Below are 25,576 nucleotides of genomic sequence, written 5' to 3' on the forward strand. Positions count from 1 at the left end.
TTATAAGGATATTGTCAACATCAGTAGATCACCAAAATCCACGTGCATTAAGTTGATTTTCTTTCCAGTTAGGAAGATCAGAATTCCTTTTTATCATGACATTGCTGCAAGGTGTCCAGTATTACCATAAAATAATAACTTATTGCGCAACCTATGCTAATACAGTATGACAGTGTTAGAGGCTTTAAACTGTATTTAAGCCTATCACTATAACTTATGACTGTCTTTAAACCTATCACTACATTTATTTGAAGCAATTATGCACTATTTATAAAACTATCATAAGCCATTTTTGTAATTCAGTGCTAGATACTACAGTGATTGCTAATATATGGTAAAAATACTTAAGATAGATACTAATGCTGCCTTTATTTCAATGTGCTGGTGATAAAGCTGACAACAAGACTAAAAGTTACTATAATAAGAATACATGGTCTTCCCTCCGTCTGAGTTGCCCCTAGGGAATGACGAGGAGAGGGTCATGAGCATTCCTTCTTGCACTGGTCTGCAGGGCAGCCTAAACATGCCTTGGAGGGAGCAGATTGTACCATCTGAAGATGGATGCATCTCCCCAAGGCACAATATTTATCCAAGTGCTTGCTGAGCTAGTGCAGCTCTATATGACCTCAACACAAAATGTTTCTTAAAGGCACAGCTTCATTCTAAATAGACAAACCTATGGGTCTGGGTACAATTTATTCCATTGTTTGTATACAATTCCTGTGCCTAACAAATAATAAAAAAAAAGCCTACCTCTTACTTAAACTCTACCTTCAATTCTCAATGGGCTGGACTGATCCTTCAGCAGCATATGTAATAGCTGGTGTGCCACACAGTCCGATGTTTTGAGTTGTTGATGGTATGAAATAATTTTCCATATTATGAAATGAAACCTGGATCCAGATCCAGAACTGTATTCTGGCCAAAACCTCTAGATCCGAGGGATGTGCTGTCTGCTCTTCCTGCAGCCCCCACTGGCCTGGAACCAGTGGGAGCTGCGATCGGCGGAACCTGCGGATGCGGCAGGTAAACAAACCGTCCCGGCCCACCAGGGGCTTTCCCTGAACAAGCGGCAGCCCTAGTTTGAGAACCACTGCTCTAGATGGAAAAACCATGACTTGGGGCCATTATGGTACCAGTAAGGTTCTTTTAGTTATATCTGTCAGATTCTCTCTTTTATTGTATTTGAAGAGGATAATAGTGTCTACACTGGCAACTGAATGACAAATTTTTTGTCGTTCAGAGGGGTGAAACCAACACCCCCCCCCCCAGCCGCTGACAAAGCTACTAAAGCTCGTTGGGGGGGTGGAAGTTTGTTTTTGGCGGGAGAACTCTCTCCTGCCAACAAACAGCAGCTACACTGTGTGCCTTTTTGTGGCATGGGTATAGCAGCACAGCAGTGTCACTAAAAGGTGCATAGTGTAGACAAAGTCTAATAGACCAGGGTGTTGGAACAATTTGTATAGTGGGGGTGCTGAGAGCCATTGAACCAAACTGTAAACCCTGTATATAATGGAAACCATTTCAAGCCAGGGTGTGATGCAGCAACCCCTAGTATCCCTAGTTCCAGCACCTATGCTAATAGAGAACAACAGAGGATCAGGCAATGTAAAACTAAAGAAATTCTAGTGGCACCATACTGGACCAAAAATCATAGTTTTAAAATTGAGGGATGCATATTAACCATAAAACTGATTGGCAATGGCAGAAATATGGTATAAGCTTACTGGACTGGAAAAAGTCCAAAACCTTAAAGTTCAGTTCATTCAAGTAAAAACATTCTTTAAATTTCATCTGAATCTTGGCATTGTGTTGCCTCAAAATATTAAGTTATTAGAGACTAATCTATAGACAAGTTTGGTTTCCTGACTGAAAGAACACAAACAGTATATTTCTTTAAAGCCTGAGAAGAGGTGTTTTTTACTGTTGTGTCAACATTTCCATTATAACTACAGAAGTAGGAATAATGCCAAAGTAATAAAAAGAGAGCCATTTTCTTTCTTGAGAAAAAAAAACCGAATAAACAAACTTTATGAATAGATAAAAAGATTATTGTTCATAATTGAAATCATGTACTGTCACACTGTAAAGTAATATTTTCAAAGTAGCACCTTGAAGTGTGTGAGTTTAAGTTGTTAGCTAAGAAATTGAAAATCCAGTCCACTGTCATGGGATAAAAGAGCGAACTTAGTTTAAAAAAAACAAAACAAAAAAAACAAAACAAAGATGTTTCTGTGTTCCACCCAGTGATAATGCTGAGCATCTTAAAAGATTTAGAGTTTTGAAAGAATGTGGCGTGTGACACCTGCTTTAAAAATAGCTTTCTGTGTCAAAATAGGTAAAAGGAATCAAAGATAAATTCTTTCCAACTTTATAGCTTAGATTTGCATGATTGCATGGAATTCCATAAGATTAAATAGGTATTAATATATATGTATCAAGGAGTATGCATATCTCAGTCTCTATTTTTAATTGAGTCCTTATATTCCCCCCGATTTTTGTTCTTTTTATAGATTTTAATATGTAAAATCATGCTCCATATACAGGCAGAAAAAACTTTTCTCCCAAAACTTTGCCTGAAAAATGCAGATTCAGATTGACTGAAACATTACGTGAATTCGTGTTGAAAACTATCTCCAAAGAGCTTGACTTTTGGATATTTACGGATTCTGCTTTGTTCTACTCCGTTGCCTCAATTTTTGTTCTGTATATTATACTGCACTCATCACTGTAGTATTTTAATGAGATGTCTTCCTAGAAAAAACACTGGATATTCTGCTTGACGGGTTTGGAGCGCGCAAGATAATATTTTATTATAGGTAGTATGCTATGTAAAAATTAATATATAACTTATAAATCACATATCATATGCATAATACATTGTATTTTTATAGTATGGCAAAAGAAAAATCCCAACAATTCATTGTTTCGTAGCAAAAATTAATCGGAATAAACATTTGTAAATAAGTATATATATAAAAAAAGCAGTGTATTAAACAACATGACTAACATCTGTGATGTTTGTTCTCTAATCCTCTCCCCATGCATTCATTGGAGTCTCTTGTTTTGATAGGTTTTTTAAAAAAAATACTATGTATTGATGTTAGTGAAATGCATCTTGCACTGGAGCAGTAAGTGCTGTGGTTTGTGATAGCCCTTCATTGTGGGGGAGCTCATTCCACAGTTTTAGACCTGCCCCCAAGAATGTCCTGTCTCCTGGCATTGAAAATCAGTGGTTTGTGTTACATCCTTGCCCTGTACCCAGTCAGGCCCTACATGCTTCCAAGCCGACTGAATCTAGGTAGAGTCTAGTCACTGTTTCTAGCTCTGGGACTCTAGGACAGACTCCCAGGCTCAGACCTGGCTATGAAACCCTTCCTTGTGTGTCACTGCCATTCTAGACTCCAGAATCAGTGTCTGAGACCTCCTGAGTCCTACCGGTCCCTAGCACACACTCCCCCAGAGCTCCAGCTAAGCTGTGGGCACTCCAAACTTCTAGTTAAGCTCCTTTGAAGAAAACATGGTGGGAAAGGAAGGAACACAGGCTTAGCAAAGGAATTTCATAACCACAGAAACTTTATCCCTAAAACACTCGAGAGTTCCAGATCATTGAAAAGAAAACAAAAGTCATGAGACACACTTTCCCCTGGTCTGATCTCACCCCCTCTTGGGAGTCTAATGTTTGTCAGCTTTCAGGAATAGTCAGAGTACCTCCTGCTCTCTCACCCTCCTGCAAGTCTTTCATGTGGCGAGGGTTGATCCCCCTGTACAAAGCAGAATCCTACTCTTTAGTTAAGTCTCTCTTTCTCTGCCATGTCCTCCACGGGGAAGCTCCAACCCCCCTCAAGGCATGCTTACCCTAGCCCCCCATAAAGGCTGCTTAGTAGAAAGTCCATTGTCTCATTATCTCACAATAACCAGCCCCTCCCAATCAAAGTTGATGATTGCCGTCTTGATGGTTTCTTGGTGATAGTCCTTCAACGTGATGTCAAGCACCTTTCTCAGGTAGGACAGCTATCCAGAATGCAGTTCAATAAGTTGTATTTGGGCATGTCCAGACTTATGCAGTCACAGTATCCAATACTTCACACAGCAAACAAGATAGAGTTAATAATTTAACTCAGATATATCTCATTCTGTCACAGTTGGTCACGCATAGGGTGATCGGACATCCCGATAAAATCGGGACTGTCCTGATATTTAGTTCGTTGTCCTGTGTCCCGACTGATGCACGGTCGGGACGCCATTTGTCCTGATATTGCAGCTTTGACCGCTCCGGCCATTTTATTTATTTATTTATTTTTGCTTTGGCAACTCTGCTCTGGCGGGTTTTTTGTTGTTGTTGCTTCCCCCATGTGTCCTGATATTTTGTCTATTTCATCTGGTCACCCTAGTCACGCATGACTTTCAACCTCTGAATAGTTTACTATTCACATGGAAAGTGCACAACTAGTTTCCTTGGGCAGCCTTGCCTTGACTCGTGAACTCCAGGCTTGTTCCTTGATGCCCTTCTCTGTCAGTGGCTTACCTTAGTATTGTTTTTCATATGTATGACTACATCATTATAATTGGTGTTTTAGGGGTTCCCCATGATATCACTGGTCTCTTTGGTAGCCTCAGATTCTTGTAAACAATAGGCCATATTTTTCTTCTTCCACAGGCAAAGGCATGCTTACATTAAAACTGGTGAGTTCTTTTGGAAAAAAATGCAGCATGCTATCCTTCCCACAGCAGGGCAGAGAGCTGTGTCTAGCCAAAACCATGTAGGGAAGCGATTTGTAGGCAATTCTGGAACAAACCGTAAGGAATTTTGTTTGACATGGAACATCCCTTTCTGAGCCTTTCCTATCATTGCCCTACACATAACATTGACAACACTACCTGATCTATTGCCTTGCTTTTATTATGCGATCTCTACATTTTTTGAGCATCTCTTAAAGTTGGGTGTGAAGGCACAGTAGATGTTGAACCTATCAGCATTAACTAACAGCAACATCTCCTGCAAGATCGGGTTAATTTGCATAGGGTCATGCCTCCAAAAGCAACTGCATTCTAACTCCACCTCTCGTAACTGGCCACCTAACCCCTAAAAGACATATGTTCCAAATCAAACATTATTTAAGTTTGATGTGCTGCATCTGAAAGTGCTAAAGGAGTTGGCGGATGTGATTGCAGAGCCATTGGCCATTATCTTTGAAAACTCATGGACATCGGGGGAGGTCCCGGACGACTGGAAAAAGGCTAATGTAGTGCCCATCTTTAAAAAAGGGAAGGAGGAGGATCCGGGGAACTACAGGCCAGTCAGCCTCACCTCAGTCCCTGGAAAAATCATGGAGCAGGTCCCCAAGGAATCAATTCTGAAGCACTTAGAGGAGAGGAAAGTGATCAGGAACAGTCAGCATGGATTCACCAAGGGCAAGTCATGCCTGACTAATCTAATTGCCTTCTATGACGAGATAACTGGCTCTGTGGATGAGAGGAAAGCAGTGGACATGTTATTCCTTGACTTTAGCAAAGCTTTTGATATGGTCTTCCACAGTATTCTTGCCAGCAAGTTAAAGTAGTACGGGCAGGATGAATGGACTGTAAGGTGGATAGAAAGCTGGCTAGATTGTTGGGCTCAACGGGTAGTGATCAATGGGTCTATGTCTAGTTGGCAGCCGGTATGAAGTGGAGTGTCCCAAGGGTTGGTCCTGAGGCCGGTTTTGTTCAATATCTTCATTAAGGGTCTGGAGGATGGCGTGGATTGCACCCTCAGCAAGTTCGCAGATGACACTAAACTGGGAGGAGAGGTAGATACGCTGGAGGGTAAGGATAGGATACAGAGGGCCCAAGACAAATTAGAGGATTGGGCCAAAAGAAATCTGATGAGGTTCAATAAGGACAAGTGCAGGGTCCTGCACTTAGGATGGAAGAATCCTATGCACCACTCCAGACTAGGGACCGAATGGCTCAGCAGCAGTTCTGCAGAAAAGGATCTAGGGGTTACAGTGGACAAGAAGCTGGATATGAGTCAACCGCGTGCCCTTGTTGCCAAGAAGGCCAATGGCATTTTGGGATGTATAAGTAGGGGCATTGCCAGCAAATCGAGGGATGTGATTGTTCCCCTCTATTCGACATTGGTGAGGCCTCATCTGGAGTACTGTGTCCAGTTTTGGGCCCCAGACTACAAGAAGGATGTGAAAAAATTGGAAAACGTCCAGCGGAGGGCAACAAAAATGGTTAGGGGACTGGAACACATGACTTATGAGGAGAGGCTAAGGGAACTGCGATTGTTTAGTCTGCAGAAGAGAAGAATGAGGGGGGATTTGATAGCTGCTTTCAGCTACCTGAAAGGGGGTTCCAAAGAGGATGGATCTAGACGGTTCTCAGTGGTAGCAGATGACAGAACAAGGAGTGATGGTCTCAAGTTGCAGTGGGGGAGGTTTAGGTTGGATATTAGGAAAAACTTTTTCACTAGGAAGGTGGTGAAGCACTGGAATGTGTTACCTCAGGAGGTGGTGGAATCTCCTTCCTTTGAGGTTTTTAAGGTCAGGCTTGACTGGGATGATTTAGTTGGGGATTGGTCCTGCTTTGAGCAGGGGGTTGCACTAGATGACCTCCTGAGGTCCCTTCAAACCCTGATATTCTATGATTCTAAAGCAACTGACAGAAGCTTATGGGGTGGAAATGGAAAGGATGCCATTTAGTGATTTTTCTCTTTCACGCAGTCTGTAATGGTTTACATCCACAGGTGTAAAATGTTTGCTCCTTTCCATAAAATGGAGGAGAACATAAAGCACAATCTGTGTTAGAGAAAAATGTGTATTATACAGATTTTCTATTCTTAAACCTAAACCATGCAATGCTGTTGAAGCTTGTTTTACTTTTTCTTTCTTGAGGAAATTGATTTTTCATATTTAATCATTAAAACATGATCGGGACTTTTTTTTAAGCATTTACCACCTGTTTTTCCTTTCATCTTGATTCATTCAGTAGCTTCTTCATGCTAAAATAGCTCTTGGACATAATTAACTCCCTTTTTTGTATAGTAATGATTGTTAAAAGTTATTAAAGGATGATAGAAACTAATTTCCAAAAAGTATTTTAATATTTTTTTCTTGATTTCCCTGCTCATAGTTAGGGTAGAAAAGTTAGGATACAACTTTTGTGAAGCCTGCTTAAATGACCAATGGAGGAACTAACAATAATTGGTTGCTTATCAGAGTAAAATTATATTCAGTACATGATATGGGGATACTTTGAAGCAGTGTCATGAGACAGAATGTTGCCTGTGAAGAGTGGTCTGTTATACAGGTAATGTTGTCAACAAATCCTTCCCAGATAGTAACCCCTTCTAGTCCAGTAAAAAGAAAAAAATGGTGAAGGACATAAAAATAAATACCAAAACATTTTTCTTTTGCTGTTTTCTTCTTACAGCTCAGTGATCCTGGTCTACGCTGTAATTACAATGAAAAAGACAACCAGTCATGTGTTGACATTTGCAGCATTCATTTTGCCTTTAATACACATTTAATTGTTTTAAATATAGAACCATAATCAACTGTATCTTACTAATTAATAATTGAATTCAGTGGAGTTGCTTGGCTGTAAATAAGGGCAGAATCTGGCCCTCATGTTTCTTAGATAAGCTCTTTGAGGCACTGTCTCTTTTCTATGTTATGTAAATTGCTTAGCACTTTCAACCATTATATAAATAATAATACAGATCAAGATTTAGAAAATAAGTAGTTAATTAGGATAGGAAAAATAAAGACGGTCTTTGGTGAGCTCACAGGCAACTTTTGTTTGAAATATGCAGCAAGATTTAGGCTATGTCTACACGACAATCTTAAATCAACCTATTTTAGGTCGAGTTCCAGCCACCGCATTAGTTACTGCTGTGGCTGATGTCCACACTACCCTCCTTCTGTTGGTGGTGTGTGTCCTCACTAGGAGTTCTTCCACTTACTGAAGAGGGGCTGTGTGGGAGAGCTGGGAGTGGTAGGGGGGAGCCATCCAGGGCTTCTCGCCTTCGGCAGGGAGATCCACACCTGGAGTCCAGATGGCTGCCATGCTCCTGGCAGGGAGCCAGCACCCCAGGAGACAGTAGGGCTCTCAGCGGGGAGTAGGGAGCCCAGGCAGCAGCCAAAGCCAGGAGCCTGGGTGGCAGCCTGGCTTGGAGTGGAGACCCCAAAGCAACCTGCCTCAGGAGCTGAGAGCCAGTTTTCTTGTCAATTTCATGGCTCCAGTGGATAACAGCCAACAGCCAATGTAAGGACCCCAGTGTCTACACAGACGTGCCACCCTAACTACACTGAAATAAGCCCTATGCCTCTTGTTGAGGTGATTTTATTATGTTGGCATAGCATATATTACATTGCCAGGAAGAGCATTTCAGTGTGTACACCTCCCCTGTTTTATCGACAAAAGCTGACTGTTTAGTGTAGACGAGGCCTTAGTATGATGGTAATATATTGACAAACCACAAAGAGTCTTATTATTTCTGGTATAACTTTAAGCCATATACCATCTGTCTTTCAATTTTCAACCACAAATGCAATAAAATTGTTATCTAGCACCATTAAAACGTTGATCTTCTTGCACTACTAATACTGGCAGTGAAAACACATTGGGGTTCACTAGCAGCTAATTGTAGTATTTGACTAAAAGCCAGATAACTAGAAAAAATAGTTTTGCCTGAGACAAATAATAGATATAGCAATAAATGATATAGTCAGATTGTATAAGCCTGTGTTAATTGCAGCAGGATATTAATAATAAACAATAATATCAATAGTTAACCTAATCTCAAATCTGAACTTCCTAGACATTATTTTTCACATATAATTTAATAAATTTTGATTGTCATAATATATGATAAACTCTGCATATAGAATGTGTGCTTTTGATTAATGAGGTGTACTGCATATTTGATCACCCAAATCATAATTAAAAATAGTTAATAGTTGCTATAAATACCTTGTGACAACTACTTTGTTTCAGAAAATCATTACTTCTTCCTTTATCAAATAATTGTTTTTGTTTTTAGAATATGAACTAGATTAAGACATTCCAGAAAAGTTAAAGATTGAATACGCTTGTTTTTCCTAATGATTAAAAGATTTAAGGTAATCAGTAGAGGTGGGATTTTCAGAAATGTTCAGATTGGCCTAACTTTGCTCCAGTTGAAGCTAAAGAATGTACAGAGTTAGGCCAGTGCTGAGCACTTTAGAGAACCCTACCCAAGTCTCCATGACAATATTCATATCTAGCTCTTAAGCAAAGTTTGAGAGTGGCACAATGCTGCATGAAATTAGTATCTGCAAGACTGAAGAATCAGTCCTAGCCAACATATAGGCAGATCTCATGTCTGTAATCTGCCAGGGTTCTTGTTCACTACCAAATTGGGTTGATTACAGGTGAAGTATGTGGGAGAGAAACAAGAGGGAACAAACAGGAGTTGTTGGGGTTGTTTCTCACCATGGAAGGAGACGAGGGAATGGCAGTGGGAAGATCTGACATGAGCTGCCACTGAGAACAGTTTGTGAATTCTCAGGAAATTATGCCTGCCGCAAGAATGCTTATTGTCTTTATTCTCTTGCTAATAAGGCTTTTGACACAGTCCCTCGTGACATTCTTATAAGCAAACTAGGGACATGCGGTCGAGGTGAAATTACTGAAAAGGGGGTGCACAACTGGTTGAAACACCATATTCAAAGAGTAGTTATCAATGGCTTGCTATCAAACTGGGAGGGTGTATTTAGTGGGGTCCCACAGGGGTCAGTCCTGGGTCCAGTACTAGTCAATATTTTCATTATTGACTTGGATAATGAGTTGAGAATCTGTTTATAAAATTTGCAGATGACACCAAGTTGGGATGGATTGCAAGCACTTTGGAGGACAGGATTAGAATTCAAAATGACCTCGACAAATTGGAAAATTTGTCTGAATTCAACAAGATGAAATTCAGTGAAGATAAGTGTAAAATACTAGACTTAAGAGGAAAAATCAAATGCACAACTACAAAATGGGAAATAACTGGCTAGGTAGTAGTATTAGTGAAAGAAATCTGGGGGTTCTAGTGGATCACAAATTGAATATGAGTAAACAATGTGATGCTAATATAATTCTAGGATTTATTAACAGAAATGTTGTATGTAAGACACAGGAGGTAATTGTCCCACTGTACTCGATATTGATGAGGCCTCAGCGAGAGTACTGTGTCTGGGTGCCACACTTTAAGAAAAATGTGGACAAATTGGAAAGAGTCCAGAGGTGAGCAACAAACATGATAAAAGGTTTAGGGAACCTGACCTCTGAGGAGAGGTTATAAAAACTGGGCATGTTCATCTTCAAATCTGTTAAGGGTTGTTATAAAGAGGATGCGGATCAATTGTTCTCCATGTCCAGCACAAGAAGTAATGGGCCTAATCTGCAGCAAGAGAGATTTAGGTTGGATATTAGGAAAAATTTTCTAACTATCAGTGTAGTTAAGTTCTGAAATAGGCTTTGGGAGTTTGGGGAATGTCCATAATTGGAGGTTTTTAAAAACAGGTTGGACAAACATGTCAGGGATTGGTTTACTTGGTGCTCCTCAGTGCAGTGGACTGGACTAGCTGATTTCAAGATCTCTTCCAACCCTACATTTCTATGATTCTGTAAAAATATTTTCATAATTTAAGGGAGTGCAGTATTACTTTAATCCCATCCTCACTGCAAAATCAAATCTGTTAAAATATATGAAGCTTTCTCAGATGGGCTAATTGATTTGCTCTTTATCAGCAGGTTGAATAATTTATTTACTGGTATTTTTAAATTTATATTTATAACTGTCATTATGTTTCTTTTTAAGATATGGAATGCTGTAGATACAGGCTGTTGTTTAAAAACATACTCCTGTCACAGTTGTGCTGTTCGAACTGCTGAGTGGTCTTTGTGCGGAAGAAGAATTCTCAGTGGAGGCTTTGATTCTATGCTTCATTTAACAGATGTTGAAACAGGTAAATGTAATTTAAAGTTACATTTTTAACACTACTTTCCAGCTCCAGCCCGGATAGTGTGGCATGAGACTATTAGCCCAATTCTCCCATAAAAGTGGTTAAATCTCAAAATATCAAGGCCAAAATTCATACTTAAATGTAGTCAATTATATCCACATAGAATCATAGAATATCAGGGTTGGAAGGGACCTCAGGAGGTCATCTAGTCCAACCCCCTGCTCAAAGCAGGACCAATCCCCAATTAAATCATCCCAGCCAGGGCTTTGTCAAGCCTGACCTTAAAAACTTCTAAGGAAGGAGATTCTACCACCTCCCTAGGTAACGCATTCCAGTGTTTCACCACCCTCCTAGTGGAAAAGTTTTTCCTAATATCCAACCTAAACCTCCCTCACTGCAACTTGAGACCATTACTCCTTGTCCTGTCCTCTTCTACCACTGAGAATAGTCTGGAACCATCCTCTCTGGAACCCCCTTTCAGGTAGCTGAAAGCAACTATCAAATCCCCCCTCATTCTTCTCTTCTGCAGACTAAACAATCCCAGTTCCCGCAGCCTCTCCTCATAAGTCATGTGTTGCAGACCCCTAATCATTTTTGTTGCCCTTCGCTGGGCTCTCTCCAATTTATCCACATCCTTCTTGTAGTCTGGGGCCCAAAACTGGACGCAGTACTCCAGATGAGGCCTCACCAATGTCGAATAGAGGAGAACGATCACGTCCCTCGATCTGCTCGCTATGCCCCTACTTATACATCCCAAAATGCCATTGGCCTTCTTGGCAACAAGGGCACACTGCTGACTCATATCCAGCTTCTCGTCCACTGTCACCCCTAGGTCCTTTTCCGCAGAACTGCTGCCTAGCTGTTCGGTCCCTAGTCTGTAGCTGTGCATTGGGTTCTTCCGTCCTAAGTGCAGGACCCTGCACTTATCCTTATTGAACCTCATCAGATTTCTTTTGGCCCAATCCTCCAATTTGTCTAGGTCCCTCTGTATCCTATCCCTGCCCTCCAGCGTATCTACCACTCCTCCTAATTTAGTATCATCCGCAAATTTGCTGAGAGTGCAATCCACACCATCCTCCAGATCATTTATGAAGATATTGAACAAAACCGGCCCCAGGACCGACCCCTGGGGCACTCCACTTGACACCGGCTGCCAACTAGACATGGAGCCACTGATCACTACCCGTTGAGCCCGACAATCTAGCCAACTTTCTACCCACCTTATAGTGCATTCATCCAGCCCATACTTCTTTAACTTGCTGACAAGAATAGTGTGGGAGACCGTGTCAAAAGCTTTGCTAAAGTCAAGAAACAATACATCTACTGCTTTCTCTTCATCCACAGAACCAGTAATCTCATCTTAGAAGGCGATTAAATTAGTCAGGCATGACCTTCCCTTGGTGAATCCATGCTGACTGTTCCTGATCACTTTCCTCTCATGTAAGTGCTTCAGGATTGATTCTTTGAGGACCTGCTCCATGATGTTTCCGGGGACTGAGGTGAGGCTGACTGGCCTGTAGTTCCCAGGATCCTCCTTCTTCCCTTTTTTAAAGATTGGCACTACATTAGCCTTTTTCCAGTCATCTGGGACTTCCCCCGTTCACCACGAGTTTTCAAAGATAATGGCCAATGGCTCTGCAATCACAGCCGCCAATTCCTTTAGCACTCTCGGATGCAACTCGTCCGGCCCCATGGACTTGTGCATGTCCAGCTTTTCTAAATAGTCCCTAACCACCTCTTTCTCCACAGAGGGCTGGCCATCTATTCCCCATGTTGTGATGCCCAGCGTAGCAGTCTGGGAGCTGACCTTGTTAGTGAAGACAGAGGCAAAAAAAGCATTGAGTACATTAGCTTTTTCCACATCCTCTGTCACTATGTTGCCTCCCTCATTCATTAAGGGGCCCACACTTTCCTTGGCTTTCTTCTTGTTGGCAATGTACTTGAAGAAACCCTTCTTGTTACTCTTGACATCTCTTGCTAGCTGCAGCTCCAGGTGTGATTTGGCCCTCCTGATTTTATTCCTACATGCCCGAGCAATATTTTTATACTCTTCCCTGGTCATTTGTCCAACCTTTCACTTCTTGTAAGCTTCTTTTTTATGTTTAAGATCCGCTAGGATTTCACCGTTAAGCCAAGCTGGTCGCCTGCCATATTTACTATTCTTTTGACTCATCGGGATGGTTTGTCCCTGTAACCTCAACAGGGATTCCTTGAAATAGAGCCAGCTCTCCTGGACTCCTTTCCCCTTCATGTTAGTCCCCCAGGGGATCCTTCCCATCCGTTCCCTGAGGGAGTCGAAGTGTGCTTTCCTGAAGTCCAGGGTCCGTATCCTGCTGCTTACCTTTCTTCCCTGTGTCAGGATCCTGAACTCAACCAACTCATGGTCACTGCCTCCCAGAATCACATCCACTTTTGCTTCCCCCACTTATTCTTCCCGGTTTGTGAGCAGCAGGTCAAGAAAAGCTCCCCCCTAGTTGGCTCCTCTAGCACTTGCACCATGAAATTGTCCCCTACACTTTCCAAAAACTTCCTGGATTGTCTATGCACCGCTGTATTGCTCTCCCAGCAGATATCAGGAAAATTAAAGTCACCCATGAGAACCAGGGCGTGCGATCTAGTAGCTTATGCGAGTTGCCGGAAGAAAGCCTCATACACCTCATCCCCCTGGTCCAGTGTTCTATAGCAGATTTAGGACACTTAAATGAGTGTGCTAATTTTCAGATTTCAGAGTAACAGCCGTGTTAGTCTGTATTCACAAAAAGAAAAGGAGTACTTGTGGCACCTTAGAGACTAACCAATTTATTTGAGCATAAGCTTTCGTGAGCTACAGCTCACTTCAGAGGTATTGAACACCTAGAGCATATTATTTCATGTAGTTAGGGCTCCATTTCAACAAAGCACTGAAATAACGTATATAAGTCCATGCTTATTCAGCAGAGCATTAAGCATATGCTTAACTTTAAGGTTGACATCAGTGAGATTTACACATGTGATTAAGCATATGTTTAAGTGGTTTGCTAAGTAGGGATAGACTTAAGCAGGTGCTTACAGTTTATTAAGTAGATAATGTGCCTTGCTCAAGAGGTTCCTAAATATTGGATATAGATTCCTAACTTTAGGACTGAAAGTTTGAAATTTTTGACTTATTAAAAAGTGATTTGTAGAATCATGAACTTGAGGTTGGACTTCACTTTTGTTACCTCATTGCTCTGGTTGCTAAAATGCCATTTTTTCCCAGGCTGCTTCAAGAATTGGAAGGGCATATTTTGTGCATCTTCCAGATCTCCCCACATTCTTTGTTTAGTAATTATTTCATGAGTCCTGCAATGGCATCTATGCAGCTGAATCCTTGCACTTTAATGGAGGCCCATTGGCTTCAGTGGGCTCTGCATGAGTACAGGCATCCAACTGTGCCAATGAAATTTTGCAGGTTTTGGGCCTAAGATAGCACCTTGCCAGCTGAAGAGATACATTTTAATAAATCTTGGCCATTTAATCTACATTGAAATATATTTAACTGTTTTACAAAGTAATTTATTTTATGAGCATATAATTTTATATCTAAAAAGGTTATATTTATAAAGTAGCATTTATCTAGTAGGTTTGTTTCCTGATGTAAAATTAAAAATCATCTTGTAAAGTGAGGTCTGATGTCTTTTGGAGAGCAGAGTGGCTGCAGATTAAGCATGAAATGGTCCTCTTCTAATGAATTAGGAAGCTGCCCAAAAGACTGAGAAAACTGATCATACAAATGATTAAAGAGAAAGTTCCATTCCTTATCATAGGAATCGATTTCCCAAGATCTGTCATGCCATGTGATTTTAAATTCAGTCATGGCTATAAGTGGGTTGCTGTATGCCGAGACTGTAAAACACATATCTAGAACTGGAATATTGATGTTTCTGGAGTATTCAAGATTCACACTAGTATAAATGAATTTTCTTGGATGGCATTCTGTGGAGTTAATATACCAACTTTTTCATTTCAAATAGACTTTATTATGTCGTCTTTTTTTCCCCACAGTCTCATTTCAGTGTTATTTTAGTTTTCATTTTCATTCTAATTTGAAACTAACTCTGATTAAACCTAATGAGCTTAAATTCCGGTGCAATGCTCAGGAAGTTATGCACACAATGACTGCTATTGCTAATGGGAATTTGACATAAAGTACATTTATTCCAGTGTTCTAAATCAATATGGATGTAATCGCTGCGTTATAAAATGTCAATACAAATTCCTAAGAGATATAATTCTAAGATTATATAGTAATATTTTATGTCTTCTGGCTGCTTGACTTACAGAACTATCATGAATCAACATTTAAATATAATTCTTTCTTGGATTAATTATTTTTAGTATTTCCTTTGCCTCTAAGGGTAATTTTAATAATAAAATATTGCCAGCATTTTGGACTGTGGCAGCATGAGTGGCAAATGAGCTGATTTAGACCTCAGTATGCTAAGTGGAAATAGTATATGTCTAATCTGTTAAGATTTATGCATCTCTGGTATCTTTTAAGGGCCTCATTTTAAGAGGAGGATAGCTCCTGTTGATCTGTAGTGTTGGTACTCAGAACTTCTGAAAATACCAGGCCCAAGGTAATAAACCTCCAAAACAATACAGGTAATATGACCCCTTCCATGCACATCCAGCCCAAACTTCTCATTTTCCTGCAACTTGTAAAGGTACCCTCTTTCTCTCCTATATTTTCAGTAACTCTTTCAGAGAAACAGGGCAAGTAGTTTGCAGATGGAATCCAAATCAGGTTGATATAAAAAGCCTCATTTCCATTTGAAAATACAAAGCCAGTTACTAGAATCTGCATTAGTTCACTGAACCATTCACCCCACCCTACTCTTCATTACTTCTGAGATGATTTCATCTTTGATTAACTTCAGATAGATGTTACAACTATATCTTCATAAAAGTGACTCATTCTTTTTTGGGCTTTTGTTCTTAATTATCTTTCCTTGCTAGGCCGAACTCACTGTCACTACATTTAAATATAGTTAATGCACACCCGGGGTGCCATATAAATAATAATGCCATCTGCAATTAGTAGCTTAGCCCTCAACTCTGTTCCCTGTGCACTTTTTCCCAGCTATGTTTATTGAAATCTAATCTCGTCTGTCCTCATTTTCATTACAGTTTTTGTGTGTAAATTGCTAGGTTTATTTAGAGAATGGGAGTATAATAGTCCCAAATTACTTATATCATGTAGAATCCCTTTTAAAACTGTAGAAGAGAACTAGCTTTAAAAAAAAATCCAGCACATTAAAATTGTATTGATTCTTTGGAAATTTTTTTTATATATTTTATATATTTCTTTTTTCTTTCACCTAAAAAAAAGTATTAAGACTAAAATTCTGTGAATTCATATTTAGTACAAAATTCTTCTTTAGAAGGATATCTAAATTAGTCTATAATGAAAAAAAATAATTATATTCTTTAGTTTATTGAAACACAAATTTTATGTTTAAAAATATTTTGAGATGGGGCAAATGATTATTGATTATGGAGCAACAAGTATGTTGACAATCCTGTAACGTCCCTCCAAGACAAATATCTTTACCACATACAGTACCTTTATCTCTAAAAGTTGCTAAAGTAAACTTTTATGGTAATTTCCCAATTCAGTACTGGAGTATTATGTTACTATGGGCAAATTTAGGGTCAGATTTTAAAAAGCTGATGCCCTCTACTGGATGCAAAAATATATGCACACATGCAGTTGCAGTTGCATGTGCATTTTCTGCAAATGGGTGGAAAAATTGGTTAAATGCATGCAGAAAGCAACATAAACATCTAACTAGTCGTGTGTGCCTTGGTTTATTTGATCTCCAAGTACACAGAAGCAAAGTAATTACCTTGTGCGTGTGTGTTGTTTTGTTCATGGACCTCTGCTGCTACTCAGTTTGGGGATGGCTATAAAAACGATGTAACACTTGCAAAGTTGCAGAACTGTCTCTCTTTCCTCTCCTTTCTATGTTTTTTCTTTCTTTCTGTTAGTAATCTAGAAATTACGACACTGAATCAAAATTGTGCTCCCTGATTTTGTGCTAGCTGATTGTCCAGTCTTTGAAAATGGGTGGTATCAAATATTTCAAAGGAAAGTGTTAGAATACCTGGAATAAACAGTACTAGAATAACCTGTCTGTGACTGTGGGACCTCTTAATGTCAACAGGCAGTGTTCTTAAAGGTTAGCGGAATCCCTGGGTCTGGTATTTATATTCGGGTTCTCCAAAGAATGTCATGTGAGGTCTCTAATAAACGTCAATGTCACTCTGGATATCAGTATCATTGTGAAATGTATGTGTAGATACTATGTAAAGAGTTATGTATATATACACTGAAAATTATGCTCTTAAGGTGTGCAGCTGGAAAGGTGAAAAGGATGTTTTTTCAAGACTCAAAATGTTTATCCATATGTATGTATATTTATGTGTAAATTGAGTATTGTCTGGTTCACAGTGGGCAACCAAATGCTAATGAAGAGCTGGCAGGAACTTAAGAAGGAAACTAACAGGAAGAGGTAAATAGTGGAGGAGGGTGGAACCCTATCTTGAGGTGCACATCAAAAGTTTGTTCTGGTATATTTGGGGGACAAGGAAGACACCTTGTCATCGTTCAGTAGGAAGTAAACGGACAGCAAGGTGCTTCATGAAAGAGTGGTCTCAGCCAGGCTTGGTTGAAAATGCTGGAGACAACTTTGGGTGAGATATGCTTCTTTAGACAGGAGGATAACATGTTAGTTAAGTCTCTGGAAATCATGTTATGATTTTGATTTATATATAACCATTGATTTCCAGTATTCTTACTCACTGTCACTTGAATCTCTGGTCTTTGATAATAAACTTATTCTTGTTTTTGCTATATCTGTGTGTTTAGTAGAACTTTGTTCTAACTTATAACTAATAAGCTGGTGTTTACTGTTCCTTTGGGAACAGCAGGCCTGGTAAGTCTATGAGTGGCCAGTGGATGAGGGGCTAGACTCTACAGGGAATGCTCGGAACACTTGGGAGTTGATATGTGCCTATTGCGTACCAATATGGCGAGAGTGAGGATAGTGCTTATGTTGCCAAAGGCTGATGGTTTCAGGGAGCTGACCCACAGCAGGCAGACAAGTCTCGTCACGCTAAGAGCAGATGGTGGGAGAGGTGCCTCACAATCCTCAATACCCCTGGGGAGTGTCACTTTGTCCATAAGGGAAGTTTCTTCCTAATCCCTCTAAGTGTTATTGATTGGCTTATGCCCCAAAGCACGAGGGTTTATTAGTTATGGAGATACTGTATGTCACAGTTTTAAAATTTGTTTCTAAAATTATCTGCTACTTTTCAAATCTGAGGTTTTGCACATGCTAAAAACTCAGTTGTGTGTGTTCAAACTGCATTTGTGCATGCAAATTTAGTGTACTCACACAAATCAAAGTGACTTTACATGCCAAAACATTGATGTGGAAAATTGCAAACAGTTGTGGAGAGAATGTATTGACATTGCTTGGAAATTTGGCTTTGTGCATCTACAAGATGCATTATATTTAATAACCTACTTTAGGTTTTTCTTAGGTGCCTATCACCATGTACTTCTATACTAAATTCATAGTATTGATTAAGAGTGGATTTGAGGAGTCTGTTTGTGGAAGCCTAAAGGGAGAGTGGAGAAGAGAAGGAAAAGGCGAGAAAATAGTACACTAACTGATGCATTTTAATGTTATTAAAAGTAATTTGAGTTCTTGAGAGGAAAGTCACTGTACAGTATACAGTAAGTGCAAAGTATTATACATAGTACACTTGAAGGGGGTAGAAAGCTTTGCATTTGTTGACATAGAAATCCTCTGTACTTGCTTCAGGAAATGGAAATGACAGACATGAGATAATATATAGCCCAATCTTGCAGTCTTAATGCAAGCAAAACTCTCTCTACATTCAATGGAAGTTTTGCATGTGTAATGGTTATAGGATAGAGACCATGGGATGGAGAGGGAGGTTCAATTGATGAGATGCAAGGAAAGTCAGTGCAGAGATCAGTCCTGCTTTAGTGAGTTTCAAAATAGAGCATTTGCTTCAATTTTTTTTTTAACTCAGTCTGTCTAAAAGTTGTCCATTAGTCTGATGTCAAAATGATAGTCTCAGACTTTTAGTATGGCTTTCTTTAAAATTGTCATTCATATGCTGTAAAGTAAGGGCTTGGTCCCACAAGCCCTTAAATAGCAATTTATTTGAGTAGTCCCATTGACTTCTATGGGTATATTTGTGTGAGTAAAATTATCTGTGTACTTAAGCTATTGCAGGATGCGAGATTAATACTGTGCTGTAAATTTTAGATCTTTAATATTAGATCAAAAATACAGCTGAGCTGCTCTATTACTCTTTGTCAGTGTTTCTTAAATGCACTTTTGTCACCTTTCCAGATTTTTCAATGATATACAAAACCTACAAAAATGGTTATATACAAAAAAAGGCACTTCTGGGACAGCCATATACTTCCTGCAAAGTTGTTTTAAAACTTTACTGCTAACTTTCTGGAAACATAACCTTTGATGCAGTCATAGAATATGTGGCTATATCTATGTAAATTATGGATGAACTCAACTGTTAAGGGGAGGAACGAAAAATAGATACAAAATCTACAAAATCTCAAAGGTTCTTTATTGCTGTTTTTCACTGCCCTATTTTAGATATAATTTTTCATTATAAAAATGCAGCTCTTCTGTTTGCTATACTAATAATATCACATTTGTGAAACCTTTACATATTCTATGAATCAGTTAGAGAAAATGTTCTGGTTATTCAATCATTCCTTGCTGCTATCTACGTTTCTTTCCTCCCCTTAACAGTTGAGTTCATCCATAATTTACATAAATATAGCCACATATTCTATGACTGCATCAAAGGTTATGTTTCCAGAAAGTAAGCAGTAAAGTTTTAAAACAACTTTGCAGGAAGTATATGCCTGCTCCTATATATCACTTATTATTTACTCCTCATACACTTTTAAAACTACTGGCCATTATTTTTAATGTAATTCATATGCTCAGTAAACTTTAGTCATGTCTGTTTTTCTTTACATTTCTATATCTGTGTGTTTATGCACAGATATATATATATATATATATATAAATGAATATTTATATATTAGCACAAGTCATGAAAGGAATACTGCAATCACATATGTAGAATTCTAGCAAAGATAACATTATTTACATGCCATGGATACCATTCAGTCCTTCATATTATGGCAGAGACATTGCTCCAGGATCTTCGGGAGAATTTACTAAGTGCACTTCAAATTGCCTAACATAGCTATTACATTACAGCTCATTAATTTAATATGCACCTCCCTCATAAATACATTGGGTCACTTAATACCCTGGTTTGTGCTACTAAGATTACATCTAGCTTTAAAGGAAAATATAGATGACTTAAAGTAGTTCTTTAAATTTGATGGATTTTTTTTGCTTGTTTTATTTTATAAAGCCATGTAGAGTCCCTCAGTAGTAATACTTTGCACTGCCAAGTGGGGGACCTAGTATTGATTTCTTGTCTTGGTGGTCCTGCTGACATAGTTTATTATTATTTATTTTTTATTCGTAAGCGTGTCAGTTTTAGAAGTCACAGGTGATGATCCCAGCAGGCTTGATATAGCTCTCCATCTTCTTATGAAGACAGAATAGTGTGCAGTTTACTGTGTAGGAATCTTTCAGATGATACCTCAAGAAACAGCAGTGTGATTTTTGAAAAGGTACTCTGCGCCTTTGAAAATGAAGCCACAAGATTTTTAGTAGTAGGGTTTTGTCTAGGAGTCCTTGACAATTTTTTTTCCTCCCAGCCATTGTTGAGTACTGTTTATCTGTCACCCTCCACTTGAGATGTGACTGCCTTTCATTAGTTTTGTATACAAAGTGTGTAAAGTGCTTTGTGGAAAAAAAAGGATGAAAACCATGGAGTTATTCTGAAGGGTGTCCAGCTCCTCAGCTGGAAAAACTATAAAACATATCCAATATTCAAAATTTTAGGTTCATTTTAAAGGTTAAAAAGTTTTAATAATTTAAATCCAAATGGATAGCTGGACGATAAGCCTTTGTCCACATTTGGCAGGATTTTAAAGATGTACAGAATCTAAGACACATTACCTAGGAAGTATTTCCAAAAATGTTAAACTATTCTTCAGCAATGTAGTATGGCCATTTGAAATAACTCTCCAGAAGTGGGTTTTTCAAATATGCTGAGCCTCGGGCTAATTCTGCTCCCACTAAAGGCAATGAGACTTTTACCATTGATCTCAGTGGGAGCATGAATGTAAGAGAGTTCTCTGAAAACATCCACTCAATGTGCAGCGGCAGTCCAAAAAGCTAACAGAATGTTGGGAATAATTAGCTTTGCTAAAGTCAAGAAACAATACATCCACTGCTTTCCCTTCATCCAGGATCCCTAAATCAATTCAGGGAAGTCCTATAGTTTGTGCTATACAGCAGGTCAGACTAGGTGATCACAGGGATCCTTTCTGGCCTTATAATCTATGAATCTGTAAACCTGGGCCCATAAACTATTGAGCAATATAATAATTGGATTTCGTTTCCTACAGGGAAGGGAGGAGGGTACTGTCCTGACACAGGAAAAAAAAAGTCAGATGGCAGTCGAGACTGAGAGATCTACAGACATGAGGGAGGATCTTGGCAGTCTAAGAGGATGTGAATTGGGTCAGTTCCATTCCAGTAATTTAAGAGGAAAGCCTATCTACCTCAGCTTGTAGTGAAGCATAAGATTAGATGAGAGACCATTTATTTTGTTGTCAAAATGGGAGCTGAGTTCATTGAAAATTTTGGACATTATTGTTTATTATAATTCAGATTCTCATTATTGCATTCTCATAGAATCAACCAATATTTTTCCCAGAAGTACTTTTTAAAACTTTTTGGTTTTAGCAATAGTTAAATATTTAACAGTTTTGGAGACTAAAATCCTTTTTCTGCAAATATTAGTGGTGCAAGCTTTCCCCTTACTATTCTTCTAATGTGCTTCAGCCTGGATATGGAAGATCCCCATGGGAAGAGAAGCCAGTTCAGTTTCCTTGGTTTATTCCATTGTTGGCGCCTCCACTGAGACTACCAGAAGGGTGCCAGTTGTGATGGAGTGTTTGTTTTTTAATGTGAATACGAAGCAGTGTAGAGTTAGAACAGCGTGGAGGCAGGGCTAGAGGGTCAGGCTGGCAGGAGGACAGTGCAGTTTAGGACTACGCCACTGCCTTTCTATGAACATATTTCACATAGCTTGTCAAAGAACCATCAGGCTCCTTTCACTTTCAGTCACTGCTATTCTTTTTTGGATATGAATTAGAGACCTAGAAGCATTTGTATCATTTTACCAGTGCCCTGAGCCTTCCAGTCACCAATGAGTATAAGCAATTAGGAGAATCAGAAATACGTACTACAGATATTTTAAGCTTTCACTAGGCAGTTTTATACACACATTCATTGCATGGTCTCAATGTGACAATATATAACATGAGAAAACAATTTTCTTATTGCAAAAGCCTACTTTTACTTACTGTGTAGACATTTCATTTCTTGCAGGAAAATTGGTAGTTCATTTTTAATGCTCTCAATTTTGAACAAGAAAAGTTGGGAAGAAATACTTCTATATTCCAGAATATTCCCCCATCTCCTCCACTGTTGCACTTCAAAGTATATTTGAACAAAAATGCTTTACATTTCATTTATTCAAAAGCAGAATCCTTTTGAATTTTACAAACAGCCATTTTGCTGCTTATTAAATCTAAGAAACTTCATCTTAATAACAGCTTATATTTCTTTTATTTTAAAAAAGGCAGGAGACTTCCAAACTCTGCATTTGCTTTGTCATAAAAATACTGTAATAATTGTACTTGTGAACTGTTTAGTATAGGTAGATGAAATAGTCTCAATAAAGCTTGCCCTTATCTCAAAGAAGAATGTAGGTTTTCTCTGTGGAACATTACCAGAAATTGTGTCCCAGTTCAGCTAAGAAACAAATGACAAAATATCTTTGTTAGGGATCAACAAAGGAGATTAAAAAAACCCTTCTGCATTTGGTTTAACAAAAGACAACTTTTCTCCATATAGGTAGTGTATTATTTAGTAAAAGTTGGACTTGGGAAGAATGGAAATGAACTATATATCTTTTTCCCCCTGAAGTTGCTCATTTTGGGTATGAGATATGAAACCTTCATTGTAATATTGTATATTTTATTTTTATATTTTCATAGTCTTCTAAAATATAATTAACAAGATGTTGCTAGAAGTCACAAAATAACTGACCACAAATCGAAAACCTATTCTTAAAATTAGAGTGAAATGTTCCAAAAACAAAAGTTAAGTTGCCTATTGTATTTATGCAAAAAGTACACAAAATTGCATATAAAATGGAACAGAATTAAATAAAAATTCCCAACTCTTTTTGTTTATTTAGTTTCTTGTTTTAAACATATCTTAATAAAGTGAATATTTTGCAGGTTTCCTCTTCTTGTTTAACAAAAAAGTTCATATTCAACTTTTCCCACTTTTTAACCACTTTGAGATAAATTTCTTATTTTCCTTTTTTTGTTGTCTAATAATTTGCTTTGTGTTTTATATCTGACAACATTTTAGATATCTGATTATTAAATCATTGTGTATTTGTTTTATAGCAACAATGATCCACTCTTATTCAGCACATTTAACCGGAGTTGTTAGCTAGCTATTTTTCTTCCCATGTGTTGGAAGGTTCTGAACTCAAGATTCCACACTAATCAAGATCCTTCCGAGGCAGAAGGTCAAGCTGAGGGATGTAGCAGCTATTAGATCAAGATGATGGCCTAGATGAGAGTAATCTCCTGTTGGTACTGCTACTGTCCTCCTTACTTATGAGTATCTCTTCTTTTCCTTCTCCTGTCCATGGGACTATTGCAGGTTCCCAGGAGAAAAAGCCACTAGAGGTGGCATGTAACTTTGGAAGGAAGGACTGCTGGCCTGCTAACCACCCATTCTTTATTTTATTTTATTTTATTTTATTTTATTTTATTTTATTTTATTTTATTTTAAAAAAACTTTTGTAGGATGGATGCTCTCCCTGTCAGTGTTTGCAGGAGCCCTTACAAATTTTGAATTGACAATCTGTCAGGCAACAATATGCAGCCATCCAACCCCCGCAGCTGCAGCAGGGAGCAGCACATTTTGTTTTGCACTGTTTTGTTTTTTTCTGCTTTTCTGCTCTGGCTCTGAGTGAGCATGTGTAATGAAATCTCACTCTTTTTCAGAAAGTGACTCAGAATGGCTTCTTGTAAAACCTAATTATCATGTAAAATTGGCTAATCCAATGAGGGGGTCAGGATCAATTCCTATGTCAAAACCAACCAGATCAGCTCCAGAGTGAAGAAAGTAGTGTGAAAATTTATTACATTTTTACTTTCAACCTAATAGCAAAAAAGTGTTCACATCATGAATTTTTATAGAACAAAAAATTGTTCATTATTAAAGATAATTTGTCTGAAAGTCCGATTTGCTGTACAACTGGTGAGATGCACATTTTTAAGGTGTCCTCATCATATTTTAAGGTGCACAGGGGCCCTTGACTTACTCAGTGATCTGGTAAAGTGTGAAAACAGTGAAGTGGCAAAGTTTACAGACAATACAAAACTACTCATAGTTAAAGCCAAAGTTGACTGTGAAGAGTTACAAAGGGATCTCTCAAACCTGGGTGACTGGGCAACAAAATGGCAGATAAAATTCAATGTTGATAAGTGCAAAGTAATGCACACTGGAAAACATAAACCCAACTGTACATACACAATGACGGGGTCTAAATTAGCTGTTACTGCTCAAGAAAGAGATATTGTAGTTATCATGGAAACATCTGGTCAATGTGCAGTGCAGTCAAAAAAGCTACCAGAATGTTAGGAATCATTAGAAAAGGGATAGATAAGAGGATGGAAAATACCATAATGTCAGTATATAAATCCATGGTATGCCCCCACCTTGAATACTGGGTGAAGTTCTGGTCACCCCATCTCAAAAAAGATATATTAGAATAGGAAAAAGTACAGAGAAGGGCAACAAAAATGATGAGGGGTATGGAACAGCTTCTGTATGAGGCGAGAGTAAAAAGACTGGGACTGTTCAGCTTAGAAAGAGAGACGACTAAGGGGGGTATGATAGAGAGCTATAAAATCATGACTGGTGTGGAGAAAGTGAATAAGGAAGTGTTATTTATTCCTTCATGTAACACAAGTTCCAGGCGTCACCCAATGAAACGTCTTGATATAATGTACAGTCAACCTGTGGAACTCATTGCCAGGAGATGTTGTGAAGGCCAAAAGTATACCTGGGTTCAAAAAAGAATTAGATAGGTTCATGGAGGATAGCTTGGCTATTAGCCAAGATGGTCAGGGACACAACCCCATGCTCTGGGTGTCCCTAAACCTCTGATTGCCAGTAGCTGGGACTGGACAGCAGTAGATGGATCACTTGATAATTGCCCGGTTGTGTTCATTCCTTCTGAAGTATCTAACACCAGGCACTGTCAGAGGACAGGATGCTGGGCTGAATGGACCCTGTATGGGTTCTGACTCAGTATGGCTGTTC

The 25,576-nt window shown here is 38.8% G+C and overlaps 1 protein-coding gene across 2 annotated transcripts in view; it reads left to right on the forward strand.

The window, feature by feature from the left end:
• WDR25 (WD repeat domain 25) overlaps positions 1–25,576 on the forward strand; it is a 116,011-nt gene that overhangs the window by 66,166 nt on the left and 24,269 nt on the right. For both annotated transcript variants that reach the window (XM_084632031.1, XM_084632032.1), the window contains exon 3: positions 10,835–10,982. In XM_084632031.1, coding sequence (XP_084488157.1) covers positions 10,835–10,982 — 148 coding nt within the window. The remainder of the gene's footprint in view (positions 1–10,834; positions 10,983–25,576) is intronic.

Source organism: Lepidochelys olivacea, assembly GCF_965140295.1.
Source record: "Lepidochelys olivacea isolate rLepOli2 genome assembly, chromosome: 6".
Classification (NCBI taxonomy): Eukaryota; Metazoa; Chordata; order Testudines; family Cheloniidae; genus Lepidochelys; species Lepidochelys olivacea.